The following is a 15,925-nucleotide window of genomic DNA, read 5'->3' as shown; positions in this document are numbered from 1 at the left end:
AGTGAATATGTTGACCGTGACGCAACGCATTGCTCCGATGGTAAAAGGGATTATGGGACAAGGGGTGGTAATAAATTCATCATTTTTATGTTTCACCCTCATTTCCTCCAGGGAATTCCAGCAGGACCTAAATAAACAAACGTGGAGATTACGTTCAAAGGGAAAATCAAAGGTCCGACCTTTTACTGTTAACATTTACTCTCCTATAACAGGACACTTTCAAGTTTCCCCACGACCTCCTGCTCCACCTCCTCTTCTTCCTCTCTACGTCGTCATTCGGTCCCCTATTCATTCTCTCCAGCTCGCGTGATTTGGTGCTGGATATCCTATCTGGGGAATTGTCATGGTAACCTTACCCTTAACTCACTACCCACCACCATCATTGCTCCCCATCCTTCTTTTTTGCCCCTTTAATTCAACCTACGTCAGAGAGCAAGTGAGTGTGTTAATAGTTTGGGGGGGAGAAATAGTGACACACAGGAGGGGGCTGCAATCATTGGGCAATAAAGTGACGTCTTTGACTCTCTCTCTCACTGTCAGTGATCAGTGATAAAGTGCTGTTGTCAAAAGGATATTTTGACAAGTGACCCTCCTCTAAAGCCCCCCTTTATCTTCTCTTCTCTGGCGAGTTTAGTTGAGAAAACTCCCAACGGAACTGATTCACAAATTATGCGTGTCAATTGCTCTCTTCCTTTTCCATGTGAGCAGCCCATTGTGGGGCAGATATGGCTGTTGTGCATCTGTTGCTTTGCCTCTTTTTTCATTTTTATTAGACCATTAAAGAGGGACATTAACCAGCATCATTATTGCAGGTTTCCTCCACTGGCTCAGCTCACAGAGCCGAGCAAAAGGGCAGGATGCAGGGATGAAAGGAAGAGCATGAGGCAAACGTCTCTCCACGGCAGAAACTTGGGGGGGAGCAAAATGTTTAAATCAGCTCTCTATTAAACACACATTTACGAGGCTCATTTTGTTTGGAAACCAAACTTTATGGTATGTGACAAAACACAGTATGCATGTGTGTGTGTTTGTGCATATGTTTGTGTGTGTGCGTGCATGAGAGTCAGCCGAAACCCTCTCCCTCTCTGACTCCGCGTTGCTCACCTGCTCACGTTTCCCTCTCGCTCCTCGCTGCGTCTGAGCAGTTTTGCCAGTGAGTAAATCTCTGAATGAACTGGTTGAAGCAGTAGGTCACAGACGGAGTGTGAGAAGGAGAAGAGGAAGGAGAGTCGGGGTGGGAGGGATGTGTGTGTGTGTGTGTGTGTGTGTGTGGGGGGGGGGGGGTCGGGGGGTACAGCGGGAAGCAAGCAACCCACGCAAAAGGAACTTTTTACTGTGCAAACACTCTTTCCATCTACCCTGCTTGCTCCCTCCATCTCAGACTGGTGTTAATACACTGGAGAGCCTGGGCTTGTCTCAGAGCTCCCGTTCCTCTCACTGCCATTCTCAGTCGCCCTAAACATTCTTTCCTCCCCTGTCATTGCACGTCCTGTCTGCATCCTTCTCTCTCCCTCCATCTCTTCCTCCTTTCAAAGTGCCCCCCCTCCCCATCACCTTCCCTCTTTACTTTCTCTTTAACACACTCACTCGCTTGCAATTCACATCCCTCTCTTGTTTTCTCTGGTGCAGTCTGGTGCGCAGGAGGATCAACGAAACATAAACAGTACAAGCTTTAAACAATCAAAGCGTATGTAATCGAGCAGTGAATCATTTTTATTACCTGGCTGCAAAATCTGTGCACCAGTGACCCTGTAGCCTACAGAAGTTAAAGGAGAAAAAAAGTAAAAGAGTGAAAGTGGAGGTCCTATTTCTGGTGCATTCCTCAGCGTGCAGAAGAGCTATCCTGGAGACATTACTTGTGCATTCCCTGTACCTTTGTCAGTTTGTGCGTGTGTTTGTGTGTGTGTGTGTGTGTGTCTGAGTGACTACTGTATCAGATCTGACCACTACTTGCCAGCGTGCGGTGCGTCTGCGTCAGCCACACACTGAGCCTGATGTCGTGTTATTCTACGGAAGCTGAGAGCTGCTGACAAATGCTGGGGAAACGGGAAGGGATGTGTGTGTTTGTTTGTGTGTGTGTGTGTGTGTGTGTGTGTGTGTGTGTAATGGACAGTGCGGCTTAGACAGATGAAGGGGAAAGAGTGAGGGGAGCGGGAAGACAAAAGGAAGGGTGCTTGTGTGACGTCGCAGTGTGCCCTACTGAGTGACTTTGTCAACGTGACGTGACCTCAGTCACATGGGGGGAGTATGCCCTTTTGCAGATGGAAGGACACACACACACACACAGCTACACACAATCAAACTTGCATAAACACACACATGCTTACGTCTGTTAGACAGTTCATCCCAGCATTTAAAAGAATTTATAACCCACTACCCCTCCCTTTAACCTGACATGTCCTGGCTGTTTTTTTGTGAATGCTGACGCACATCAGGCCTCTTCATCACTGGCCGTCTATTAAATTAACGCTCATTACACGCTGACAATCGTAAATCAACCTCCTACAACAATGATAGCAGATAACACAACTTATAAAAGCGCACATGGGCAGCTGTATTGATTCTATCGTCGTTCCATTGAACACTTCCTGTGCGTCAGCCGCGCGGAGTGTGTAAATTTCATCATAACTAAGAGCAAACACAGGAAAGGAAATTTCATATCCTCATGTTCTCACTGTTTATGTTTTGAAACAGCATACGGACATCAGGATGAGCTCTGTACAACAGTTTGGAGACAGAGTGCATTTGAAAATGTTTGGAAATCAAAAAGCCTTCTCTCCACATTCAGTAGGCTGTGCTTTGACCGCACAGGGAGGGGAGGCGGACCTCAAGTTCACTGAAAAGTCAACTTTGGTTTGAAGTGACTTTGACTTAAAGCGGTGCAAACACGACACAGAAGATACACTGTCTTCCTTTTTTAGACTGAAGTTTCTGCAGTTGTTGTCTTATTACAGTTAAGTTTTTTTCTACATTCTCTTGTGGAAAGAAAACATTTACTGTAAATGTTTATATAAACTGCGGACTATCTATCCCTCATTCTTCTTGGACATGCTATCTTATCTCAGGAATAGTGCGAGAGCAAGATATGAAAGTAATGTGTTTGCGTGCATTCTTCACAACCACCATTATCATTATCTCCGGCTGACAAGTCTGACGGCCATCTTTTACTTGTTGCACAGCCGGTCACAACGCCAAAGTCTCTCTCCACTTTTACTTTGATTGTGTGGGAGCTTACGAAAGCTTTGTTTAGTGTGCAGTTAGAGAACCACCTTTATCCTTGAAGGCCTGTGACTAAGAGGAATGACATGAAAGTTATTCTAATCTCTCTATTCTTGTTCCCAATGTTTATGTGCACTTTGACCCTCTGCTGTTTCCAATTAACCACAAACGGCTCCTTTGGAGATGTTAAAATGCCTTGCATGTCTTTTTTCATCAATAACAGTCTGTGAGTCAAGGTCTTAGAAATGAAAGCTATCCAGAATATTCTATTTTTGGCACGGAGTTCACACACATTACGATTACGCCCCCGCCATTGCCGCCACTGTCTTTTTATGCCCCCTCCCTCCCTCCTCCCTTTTCTCCCTGGCTCCTCATCCTCTTTCTGTTCATCAATCACACTGTCCATTCTCATCAGAAGGTCACCGTTGGATGTTTGAATGGTGTAAGTTGGCCTTAGTGTCTGCCTAGTATTACAGACGCCCTCGCTTCTGGCCGGACCCCCGGTAGTGCCAGGAAGCATGCCAGGAATGCAAAGAATGGCTCAGCGAACGATAAGAAGGAAATTCCCCGCAGCAGACTGAACTAAAAGCCCAGAAACAACAGGAGCACGGACAATCACTGGGGGACAAATGAAAGGGATGACGACAAAGAGTGAGACGGGAGGGCACGGCACAGGACGCCTGGACAGACATAGGTCTAGGTTTGACACTAAGACAATAAACATAGTGACAAAGGCTATCCATGGAAGAAGAGAGTGATGACGAAGATGGGATGGTGACACTTAAAGAGAAAAAAGAAAAAGGGTGGGATGAATGGAGAGAGATAGGTGAGGCGGTCATGGAGAAAATAGCCGGCGAAAAAGCAAAGTGATGCTATGGAAGAGAATGACTGAAAAAAGATAGCAAGACTTAAAACAGACTACTGCCCGTCTTAAAGGGTGTTGCATGACAGCAAGGGACAACTGTGGGACAGGAAGCGATATAGATAGACGTATGTCACAGGAAAGGCAAACCCCTTTAATCAGTCCCTGATTGGGTGACAGTGAGTGGGTAGAGGAGGGCACACACACACCTCACAGGAGGATTTCTGGCTGGTGAATCTTTGAGTTTGACTGACAGCACAGCTTTATGACTCACTGACCCCGGCTTTTCTACTGTCACCCACAGTGTACCATTTTGAAACACACCACTGCCAAACCCTGATCCAGATTAGCTTCTTCCCCTCTATAGTGACTTACTAAATCTGACTTTACATCGGTGTCTACTAACAAGAAAAGTCTTCAGCCCTTCTGTCATGCTGCTGCTGCTGGCGCTGATTTGAGGGCAGCCAGTCGGTAATTGTTTTTAGCTGCTAAATTGCACCAGGAGGGATTGGATTACCTACCACCAGGGTTGCCCCCCCTCCCCCCTCTTCTCGTTTCCTTGTTTCCCCCTGGATTACATCAGAGTTTAGGCTCCTTCATCTGTGAGTAAGCACATACCTCACTGTCACAGAGGAGGCCAAAAACATGTCTAATGTATTACAACAGAAAGGTGGATAGAGGGATATACGGAGGAGGGCAGGAAGTGTAAACAGTCGTTCCTACACATGGTTTTCTATTCATCTCCAGTGAAAAGATAAGAGATGTAGCGGATGGTTGATGCTGATCTAGTTTCTGTTTATACATTGCTGGTGTATGTGTGTGTGTGCATGTGTGCCTATTGTTCCTATCTGGCTTTAACCCAGTCTTTTCTGTATTCCTATCATAAATAATGAACAACCCGAAAGGAAATGAAACAGTATCCATATAAAACTCCCCAGGGCATCTTATCTTGTGTGACAGTGATTCATTCCTGTAATATCATGATCACAGCGAAGACATTGGCCAATTACAATAACAAAATGGAGATAGATAAATAATTTTCCGGCCACAGTCTGGGCTTCTTCTCTCGAAAAGCTACGTGCTGGTCCTGTAAGTCGCCACTCAGCGAACGCTTTCCCAGGTCAGATCAACATTGTAAAGCTTAACAGAGATACAGTAAGTGCAGAGGGTAGTGATGAGGGGGAATACATCAGACTTTACGGTGTGGTTGTACAAAACAAATTGGGGTCAGAATTTGATCCGGTGAACGTGAACAGTTCTGAATCTTTCTCGTACATTTGGGTCAAAACCCTCATATAATGACTTTGTGCGGTTCCCTTGGCTTTTCGACCCATCTGAAACAGCTGACACAAGGCACATAGGTGGGTGTGTGAGTTTTGAGGTGAGGCAGTGAAAGGCGCATAGGCAGACAAGGAGAGGTAACTCTGTTTTTTTGGTAACTCCATTAAAAAAGAACCCCTGGGAGGTTTGGACGACTGACAGCTGAGGTGGAGCCCGGGGGCAGCCAAGCAGGAGGGAGAGTGTTTTCATGTGTTTATGTGTGTGTTTTCCTTCACTACTGGGACTTATATATATATGGCTGCAGGGCTGTCTCTCAGGTCCGCAGCTAAGTGTGACGGGGGTTCACTCAGGGGTATAGGAACAGGCCCCGGGGACGACCTGTGGAACACCCCTGTTATCCTCCAGGGAGCGATCCTTTTGAGGTGCGGTCCCCCACCACCCTTCACCTCCAATGTGCCGAATCAGTGGAAGGCAGAAACCCAGAGAGTATCCCTGACACTAATATGGAAAAAAGCCTGTTTGGAGCGAATATAAGGGCAAATATTATTCTTCCTGAGCGTAACCACGGCGAGCACCTCTGACCTGGCAGTGAAAGTGCTGAAACAAAAAGCCCAAAGACTTTTTCTGCTCCATCAAAGGAGAGCAGCATAAAATAAACATGGCCATCAGATTACCACGCTGAACACGGGCCCGCATTAGCTCGCGCCGGCTGCCCTGCCGCCCAACCCCATAGCTCTATGGAAGTTAAGTGTGGGGTCCGCTCAGTCAACACCATGACGCAAAATGGAACAAGCCTCTGACAGAAGCCCTAGGCTGATGGAATAAGGCCCCTACCCACAGGCCCACAGGCCCCCCGGCCCGAGAGAAACATACTGAGCGAGAACGAGGGAGAGAGAGGCAGGAAAACGGGAGGAAAGAAGAGGAAAGGAGGGGAAAAGGTAGATGAGGACATTTTGGGAAAAGAGGAAAAGACCACCAGTTCCAAATTGGTGGCACTGCCCCTGTCCCAAATTGAAAAGCACACACATAAACGCTCTGCTGCCCCGGAGAACCGGTAGCAGCAGGCCAGGGACAGACAGCCGCCAGTGGAGAGAAGGCCGGGGCAGGGCAGGGCAAGGCAGGGTACAGTGGTTGGTGGTGGTGGTTGTAGCTGCCAGTGAGACTGTGAGGCTTAGCTGGCTAGTTCTACTAACAGTGGACAGCCTCAGCCCGGTGGATCTGACCTCACAGGGGTTCTTTTATATCCCTGCGTGTGCCTGCGCGCATTTGTGTGTAGGGGCACGCATGTGTGCACCGAAAAAAGGAATGTTTATGTGTGCATTTCACGTTCGGGTGACGTAACCAGGAAAACAGATCTGTCCCTTGAGGAAGACCAAGGCTTTTCTTCTAGACCTTTTAGTCATCTTACTGAGGCCCCGCTGTCCATTTCATCCACGAGTCTTCCCCATCTCCAACCTCAGCCACAGTCTGCCGTCTGTCTGCATCTCACCGATTTCCCTCCCGGCACCTCTGACCTTCTCACCACTCATCCCAAAAAACCTCTTGCAGATTCCTACACCCCCAGTCTGTCTTTTTGTCTGTCTGTCTGTGACCTAACAGAGATTCCCCCCTGCTCCCTTGTTTCCTTCCTGGCCTTCACACAGGACTTCGCCTGGAGCCATGCACAATGTTCCACTCTCACTTTGTCTCAGAGCTGACTCTCTGGTGACTGTGTCTCATACTGCCAGGTCCTTAAATATTTTCAATCTGAGAGCCAAAATGAGATATTTAGTTTTATTTGTGAGGAGCCAGACTCATAAAAGTAATATTGACCCCTGCAATTTAGGTCCCCACTTGTATAAGAAACGAGATTCCACAATATTAGGTAATGATGACTCCTTCGGACTTAAGCTCTCGTACTTTCCCCTCCGGTTTCCTGATAAAACAGGTCACACAACCTCCGTCAGTGGCCCTACAGTCATGGTATTCTGCCCTTTCCCCTGACGTATGACTTTGAAAACCCTCCTTATACCTTGGGCTTCAGGATGACGCAGGGCTCAGGTAAAGTGTTCCCAGATCACAGATAGATACCGAGGCCGTTCCAGGTTGTAACTGTTAGTGTTAAGTGAGAGAGCCATGGGCCCTTTCTGGTTCCTGAAAATGACTCCTATGCGTAACAACAATGAACACAATTACTGTGGTCCACTGGGCCTCACACCAGCAGCATTGCATTACCGCGCTCGCCTCCCTACTGTTCTCCGTTTCTTTTCATCCTTCTCTCTTTTCTCCTCTGACTCAGCTGTTTTGTAGGAAACTCCGTCTCTTTGAAGAAGGGAAGAATCTTTCATTACTCGACAGCAGGGAGAGAGGAGGAGATGATAGGGAGAGAATAACTGCCCCATTGTCTTCACCCTCACCCTCCCCTCCATCCATAATTGTGTTGAGCTAATTACAGAGAGCTGCTACAACAGGTGTGGGACTCCGCACCTGGGTAAAGAAGTCTACTTAGTGCGTATGTGTGGTGAGAGAGACAGAGAAACAGGATTGTGTGTGTGTGTGTGTATGACTACTGTACGCAATTCAGGGTGAAAGTGTGTATGACATTTTGTCTGTGTCAGTGATTGAGATCACAGAAAACTGTGTGTGTGTCACATGCTTACTAAATCTTACACGTTACTTAATAGTACTCAGACATTGGTCACCGTATTGTATCACAGACTACTGTAATATCAAACAATCACCATGGACCTATACCAGTCTGAACCCCATCTGTGGTTAATTATAAAGCTACAGACTGCATCTGTTTGACATTACTGGAAAGTTGAAATTAGCACACAAACACAGTCTCACTCTCACTCATACACCACATCGAATTTCAAATGAGAGTGATTACAATCACCTAATTGATAAATGCGACCGCAGAGAGCCTCTTCCCATGATTCATAATCTATAACCGGCCCTTCTCATTGGCATGTTTTTGATGTCAGCACAGTTAGAAATTGGGGAGACAGAACCGGAGGCAAAAGTGATGATGTAAGCAAGGGGTTTCTCACGGGACTAATGTGTTTTTTAAGCTTTTTACCGTAAAGGAACTCATCAGAGAGGCTGACCGGAAGAAAGGAAGCCGTTTGGTCGGGCGCCAAAGGAGAAGTATGATAAGTCGGGTTTTTAGGGACGTCATAGAGCTTCACTCTCAAAACAAAGAAAGCCTTAACTGTTTGCTAAGGAGGTCTGACTGACTAGACAGAGAAATTGACTGGATATTCCCAAATTGTGAGCAGTTACTCACTCCTGTTGATGATATCACCTGTCTGCTGTTTGGTCATGACAGCCACTTGCTAAGTTATGCTTAATCACTTAAACTGTTTTTATAAGGCCGGGGGTTTGTACCACATTAATGAAATGGGAAACCCTAACCAATCAGACCACTTGTATGTGTCACAGAAACAAAAGGGAAATGAAAATCTCCCCTCTTCTTAGGTCACCAGCTTTGACCTTTTACGACAGCTCACCTTGGTAAAGGTAACCTCAGTGTGTGGTCGTCAGAGTCTCATTTCTTGCTTGAGTCATGACCCCTTCGTAAAATGCTCCCATGATTACAGGAAATGAGAGTGTGCCTTTGGAGCAGCCGATAATGCAGTTGCCTCCTTAGTCAAGCAATTCTACCTGCAGACTCATCATTTAACGTCAAAGGGGAATGAGTCCTGCATCGCCACCTTGTGGAATATTCCTTTGGTGGTGAAGTTGAGGTGAGTGCCAAGCCCAAGGGGCCCTGCTGTGGGAAACGAGCTTGTCAAAGATCACACGGAAACTGTAGGCCTTTTAGACTAGAATTCAGTGTTTTATTAAAAACAAGTAGTTTCAAAACATACATGGAAGCCAAGTAAAACAGTCACGTAAGGCATAACACTGCGTGGCCCAACAGACATGGGGTTTTACTCCCTGCTTTAAAATAAAATCTATTAAGACATATCAAAGCCAATATATTTATTTTACTTGAAAATTACTAAATGAATAAATGAACTGGTGGAATGTCATGAAAAAACAACAACCATGCAACAAAATGCAGAAAACATGTCCAGTTTGAATTTTCTTTTCTGTGGTGTGCAGTTTGCTGTTTCTGGTGATTTCCTTCTAACTTCTGAGACATCCATGGAGGGACAAATATGGGCTTCCTCAAAGCCGAGTCCTCTGATTGGCGGGGAGCTCATCCTGGTCAAGTCCCCACAAGAAGGTGCGGAGACGTGTCACTTCCTTTTGGAGCTCAGGGCTTGGGATTGGCTGGGAGAGGTCAAGGCGTGGAGTCTCATTTGGCAGGATTAGAGGAGGATGATCCAGGAAGCTCTCAAAGATGTCTAGAAGATGAGAAAAGGATAATAAATTAAGGACTTAACAGACAACCTCGTTGGTTGTATCCCTACCCTGATTAGTTTTTATTTACCTCCACTCAGTTCTGTGCCTGGCAGAGGGGCCCAGGATGCTGGTGGGGCTCTTGTTGGACCCAGCTTGTAATGAGTGAGCAGGTGGTGCAACTGGGAAGGGCTTAACAAGACATGGTCCTCCTGTAGACTGGTCCAGGATGACTAGAAGATGAGAGGTTAAAAAAAGAGACAAAAATTAAAGTTAAAGGAATACATCAGCCTCAATGCATCAAGACCTTTCTTGGTTTTTCGATTCTGGGTTCACCGTAGAGGCATGCAACAAAACATGAATTCAAGGCAAAACAGCGATTTATTGATATACAAATTGTTATTTTGAGGTAATTTTACTTAATATTCTTGGGCTAGAGCTAAGAAAGCAGATGTAGCTACCTGGATAAGTCGAGTCTTGGGGATACACAGGAAGTTGACTGTGATCGACAGTTTCTTCATGAACTCAGAGGCTATGTCTCCTAATCCCGCCCCCTGTAGCCAGTCCAGAACCAGGTCCAAGTTTGTACGGATCTGAACCGCTCTGGACCACGAGAACAATCCATCTAGAGAGGGAACGTAAAGAAACGATTCTGACCCTTAAAGCGAGACTATAAAACTTGGGAAAGAAGAAACAACACATCTGTCTTTTACAAATGAACAATCATAAACAATAAAAGACAGCCTTGATAAATTCAATACACTGTCAGGTTTTGCAGCTACAGCTGTGCTTGGTGTGGTTTGACCTGTAGTTTTTAAACATTATCTTGTAATTGTCACTTTTGGTCACAGTGGCTGCTGTTTAGAAAATGTCACATCGGCTCACTTTAAAGTGTGGGTCCGGCGAAAATGGAGCCCATGGTCTATTTCGCATTGAAAATTCATCAAATAAGCCATGGAGACAGTTTTTTTTTGTTGCTCAACCATTTAAAAAGAATGCGCGGAGAGATAGTGAGCGAACCCGGAGTTTATTAAAAACTTTCCTTCTTGAGCTGAACTCCAGTGCATCTGGTATTCGACTTGTATGGACTACCTGTCAACATGGCCCAACTGGTAAGGCACAGACTTGTAAAACAGTCTTTTTTTAATAAACTCCGGGTTCACTAATTACATTGTTGGTGCTTCCTTTTATGTGTAGGGACGACTCTTATTTTGCTAATGCAGAGGTTTGGTGCTATTTTGAGCAATACTAGTGGTTAAAAAACATGCTGTTTTTGCCCCAAGCTAATCAGTGTTAGCCCTTTGCGTTAGCGTCTCTCCAGGCATTCTCTATACATGGTTGATCAATGAAAAAAACTGTCTTGCTGGCTTATTTGATGTATTTTCATCTCAAAAGACCACAGGGTCCATTTTCGCCGGACTTTCACTTAAACCTGTGCCCTCTCACCTCTCTCCAGTAAAGTGTTGAGCAGGGAGGTGTTGGTAAAAAAGAAGAGGTAGCCAAAGGTTTGGGAGGTGAGCGGCGGGGATAGGCATGCCTCCCGTGACAGCATCAGAGAACAGCGATACACTTCCACCAGCCCGGCAACTCTGGGCGGTAAGGCGGACACGTCATCCACCTCTCCTTCCCCTCCTCCTTTCTCTTCTCCCTCTGCACCCCGAGCTCCATCCTTCTCTTTCTCAGTCTCCTCGCTGGAGAATGGGTTGGAGTCCAGGAGAGCTGGAAGGAGTGAGTACAGTGTCTTTGTGGACAGGAAGGAGAGAAACTTGAGTTAATTTGTTTTAAAAAAAAAGTGAAAATGAATAACAATAATAATGATGGACAGGGGAGGGGAAAGATTAAATTAGGAGGGTATAAGACAACGGTGATAGAGAGAGTTGTCTGCCTGTAGGTCAGTCCACCATTTTGTCCACTGAAATATTTAAATAAATATTGGATAGATTGCCATTACATTTTTTACAGACATTCATGGTCCAAAGAGGATGAATCCTACTGACTTTGATCATCAAATGTTTTATTTGTTGTTTATAACCCAACACCAACAAAACTAATGACCTCCCATCAGCCTTAGCTGTCCTTTATGTTTAGTGCTTATTAGCAAATGTTAGCATGCTAACACACCAAACTGAGATGATGAACATTATACCTGCTGAACATGTTAGCATTTTCATCGTGAACATGTCCTCTAGTGTGGCTGTGTGGGTGTAGGTAAGTCACAAACACACCCTTTATACTACCTAAGCAGTTTTTTTATTAGAATGAAGTGTGTTTACGCTGGAAAAGTGACAAAATTCTGTTTAAATTTTTCTGTATACTAAATAGAGTGAATTTTCAAGTGTGCTACTCTCCCAGAATGCAAAGCACAAAGGGAACAGAGGAGCTGGCTGCTCACAGCTGGGAAAAATTAAAATAAATTGCGGGTGGTGGTGAGACAGCTTCAGAAGCATCCTGAAAACAAAAAATATGTATTAAGACTTCAGAAAGACATTTAGCTGTCTCTTTGTGAAGTTTAATCGGCAGTGGTGTTCCGAAGTAATTCTGGCGTCACACATAAAGAAGAAGAAGATGAAGACCAACTTTATTGATCCCTCAGGCGAAATTCAAGTTTTTCCTTCTGTTGTTATTTTACACACACACAAACACACACACACACACACACACACACACACACACAGACCTGAAATACATGCAGGTCATGCTTACACAAGTGCAAGCATGACCTGCATTAAATGGAGATGTCAGAGCAAGGGGGCTGCCGATGGACAGGTGCCCTGAGCAGTTAGGGGTTCAGTGCCTTGCTCAAGGACACCTTGGCACCTCTCCAGCTACTAGTTCACACTCCATACTTAGTCCGTACAGGGACTTGAGCCAAGTCTCTATGGGATGAGCTACAAACAGTAGAGTACAGTATGTTGATTTATTTGTAACTGTCAAAGCAGTATAGGGTGTGGGAGTAACGCTGTGTACCGTTTAGAGTTAGGTCCATGGATTTGGGCCACACAGCTTTTGTCTGTTTTTTGTACTGTACCTTGGTTAGGTGATACACACACTGTTGGAAGGTGTGCATAATGACATCATCCAGCTGCGCCAGAGCTTCTGAGCAGGTGTCCATGTCAGCCGTCAAAACTGGGTCCCCCGGGGCTTTAAAGAAACGATCATTAAGATGAATTAAAGATTTTGTGCCCACTTTCATTTCTATGCCCATCTTGAGTCTGGAGTTATTTGGTATTTCATTAAACAGCCATTGTTTCCTTGTGTTATTTTTGCACTTGAATCAGTCAGTCCCATTGTTTGCTAATCACTCTCACCTTCAAATTCCCACTCTTTCTCCATAACTTCAACTTTAACCTGGAAGAAGTTAAGGAGCTCTGTGGCATTTGACATCCAGAACATCAGGGGTCGAAGGTCAGACGAGAGTTTCTGGACATTAGGCGTGCTTATTTCACCTTCTGGCTCTGAAGAACTGGACACATGTATGTAATGTCAAAGTTATGTTAGCTGGGAAATATTTGGGAACATTCTCCTGTCAGTTTTGTGTGTATGCTTTAAAAGAGAGACACACCATACTGTGAGTAAAAATAGACCGAGTTATTATTACTGAACTATATTTGAGCCGTTTTTCAACATCACCGTGTTACAATGCTTTCATCATACCACAAATATGTACCAAAGACATAACAGCACAAGCACAAATGTATCATGAATCACTCAGCTGGAGATCTCTAAACAGAGGAAACATGACGTAGAACAAAAATGTTCTTACTTTTGCGTGGGATGCTTATCCCCAAATTCCTTAATGTTATCCTGTAAAGAGAGTTGGAGACAGAAGAGAGGAGAGACATCTCGGGTTAGTGTGGGGGTGGAAGAGGGGGAGCGGAGTCTAGCCCTGCAGCCAGGACAATTACAGCACATTTTCCAGCAGGAGGGCGGTGACATCAGCTCATCCTCGCTCCTGTCCTCAATGGAGCCGGCCACAATGAAGGGCATGTGTCGGTCTGCTGGGTTTTCTGTCTGACTGAATGTGGCAATCTCAATCTGCCTACCTGATGTTTTTCTGCCAAGCTGGTTTAAGTAAAGATGTGGCCATACCGTCATGCAATACTCTCCCAAAAAAGGTTCATGGTTCAGTTGTTTGCTTCATAGGTATTTTTCTTATTTTACTTAACATACCATAACATGGGGCACATTTTATATGTTGAGCTGTTGTTTCTTAACCAGGCTAGAAATATGGTTCAATGGATGGCAATGCCATTGGGTTCACTACTTTTCTCCACACTGAAATATCTCAATTATTACATGGATTGGCATTCATGGTTCCCAGAGGATGAACCCTACTGACTTTGGTGATCCCCTGACTGCCCTGTGGCACCTCCAGCAGGTTAAAATTTTTGGCTTCAGTGAAATGTCTCGACAACTGTTGCATGGATTGCCATAACAATTAGTTTCAGACGTGCATTTCCCCATTATGTTGAATTATAATAACTGGTGAACCCATACCCTTCAATCTAGCACCATCATCTGTAAAACTAATGACATTTCCATCAGTCTCAGTTGCACTTTGCGTTTAGCTTTAATTACCGAATGTGCATGCTAATACATTAAACTAAGATGGTGAAAATAGCAAACATTATTTCTGCTTAGCGTTGTTATTGTAAGCATGTTAATTTGTCAACGTGGAGCTCAAAGCTCCACAGTGCCTGAGTAGGTTTTTCTTGTATTAGTTGTATGTTTTATGCATTTATTACAGAGCTAACAGCCGAAAGGTAACTGGAATTGAGGAGAGAGATATGAAATGACATATATCAAAGGTCCACAGGTTTTGTTGTTGTTGTTGTTGTTGTGGCTCATGGTTGGCACCATAACTTCTAGGCCACCAGGGCACCATATCAGGGTTTTTTTTAAAGATACTGAGCTGTTGGTTTTTTTGTTCTTACCCAGACTATTTCTTTAATTAGATTGGCTGACTTGAGTAATATCTGTGGTGTGAGAGCAGGGTCCAGGTGTTTGGAGGCATGGTCTATCATGATTGACAGAAGATAAGCAGGAGCTAATGGCCCGCCTCCAGAGTCTGGGGAGGAATTTCTGGAGATTATCTCCTAATAGAAAAGGGATAAACAGAACATATGTCACTATGGCCGTTTTTCTATGATAGCATATAAATGGATTGTTAGTAAGAGCTTCTTTATCTTCCTGCCTCACCTGTAACAGAGCATCTGCGTGGCGGGGGTGGAACTTCAGAACTGCCTCTGTAGATCCCAGGTACTGCCTCAGAGCTTCCTGTCTGTCCACTAACCCTGAGGGGCAGCAGGTGGTGGAGGCATCAGCCTGCCATGGCAGGGTCAATGCCAGCGGTGGAGCTGGAGTCACACGTGGGTCACGGTACAGGAAAAGGAAGTGGTTCCCCAAACCAATCACATCCCCAGGCTTTAGGACCGTCTCCCTGTAAATTGCCACTCCGTTGTGTGTGACTACGCCTCCTCTGAAGGGCCGCATCAGGGCTACAGTAAAATAAAATTAGATTAAGGTAGACAGCAGTTGCACCATGGTCTGAAGTATGATATAAGTCAGTGACTGTAAGTACCTTGTCTTGCAGGCGTCTCAGGAACAGCTGAGTCCCTCCTGACCAATAAGTGTCTGGCCAAGAGGTCAGGAGCAGAGAGGAACGTATCCACCTTCAGCGGCCTCTTCCCCTTCCTCTCCCTCTCTCTATCCTTCTCTCTCTCCCTCATTGTGGGCTTTCTTCCAAACACATGCATATGTCCCGCCATGATGTACAAAACAAAATCCTAAACAAAACACACAGTGGATAGCAGAAGAGAGTCAGGGAGGTCTGTTATCTTGTAAGTGCTATGGTTTATATCAATCTTCCATCTCAGAGATGTTAAGTTGAACAGAAGGTGGTCGATAAGGGATGAAGTGTGTCACAGTTTGCAACAAAGGGGACCTGTGTGAGGTACACAGAGGGGTTTTATGCTTTCGTTGGATAAATTGTTGAGGCATTGTGTTGCTCTGAGGCTGTTTTGTGAAGGATGCTGAATGGGAGAGGCTTGTAGAGCGATGGAAACCCTGATGGTATGTGGCGATTACAGACATGCAGGTATGATGTCATGTGCAGGGTGTGTGCACGCGTGTCCATCTGCACAAATCCCTATAAAAAATTTTAGTTTTCACATGTGCATCAGTGTGTATGCACCTGGCCATGGAGAACACCATGGAAATGTGTGTGTGTGTGTG

The 15,925-nt window shown here is 45.2% G+C and overlaps 1 protein-coding gene across 1 annotated transcript in view; it reads right to left on the bottom strand.

The window, feature by feature from the left end:
- Window positions 1-9,320: 9,320 nt before the first annotated feature.
- rasip1 (Ras interacting protein 1) overlaps window positions 9,321-15,925 on the bottom strand; it is an 8,133-nt gene continuing 1,528 nt past the window's right edge. Inside the window, exons 3-12 of the mRNA XM_083917810.1 lie at window positions 15,273-15,477; window positions 14,891-15,189; window positions 14,626-14,787; window positions 13,455-13,495; window positions 13,000-13,154; window positions 12,720-12,832; window positions 11,138-11,432; window positions 10,153-10,316; window positions 9,783-9,924; window positions 9,321-9,696 (exon numbers count right to left, since the gene is read on the bottom strand). Of these exons, the coding sequence (XP_083773936.1) occupies window positions 9,518-9,696; window positions 9,783-9,924; window positions 10,153-10,316; window positions 11,138-11,432; window positions 12,720-12,832; window positions 13,000-13,154; window positions 13,455-13,495; window positions 14,626-14,787; window positions 14,891-15,189; window positions 15,273-15,477 (1,755 nt within the window). The 3' untranslated portion in view covers window positions 9,321-9,517. The remainder of the gene's footprint in view (window positions 9,697-9,782; window positions 9,925-10,152; window positions 10,317-11,137; window positions 11,433-12,719; window positions 12,833-12,999; window positions 13,155-13,454; window positions 13,496-14,625; window positions 14,788-14,890; window positions 15,190-15,272; window positions 15,478-15,925) is intronic.

Source organism: Echiichthys vipera (assembly GCF_963691815.1).
Source record: "Echiichthys vipera genome assembly, chromosome: 8".
NCBI lineage: Eukaryota > Metazoa > Chordata > Actinopteri > Perciformes > Trachinidae > Echiichthys > Echiichthys vipera.
This window is presented reverse-complemented; position numbering and strand designations above follow the sequence as displayed.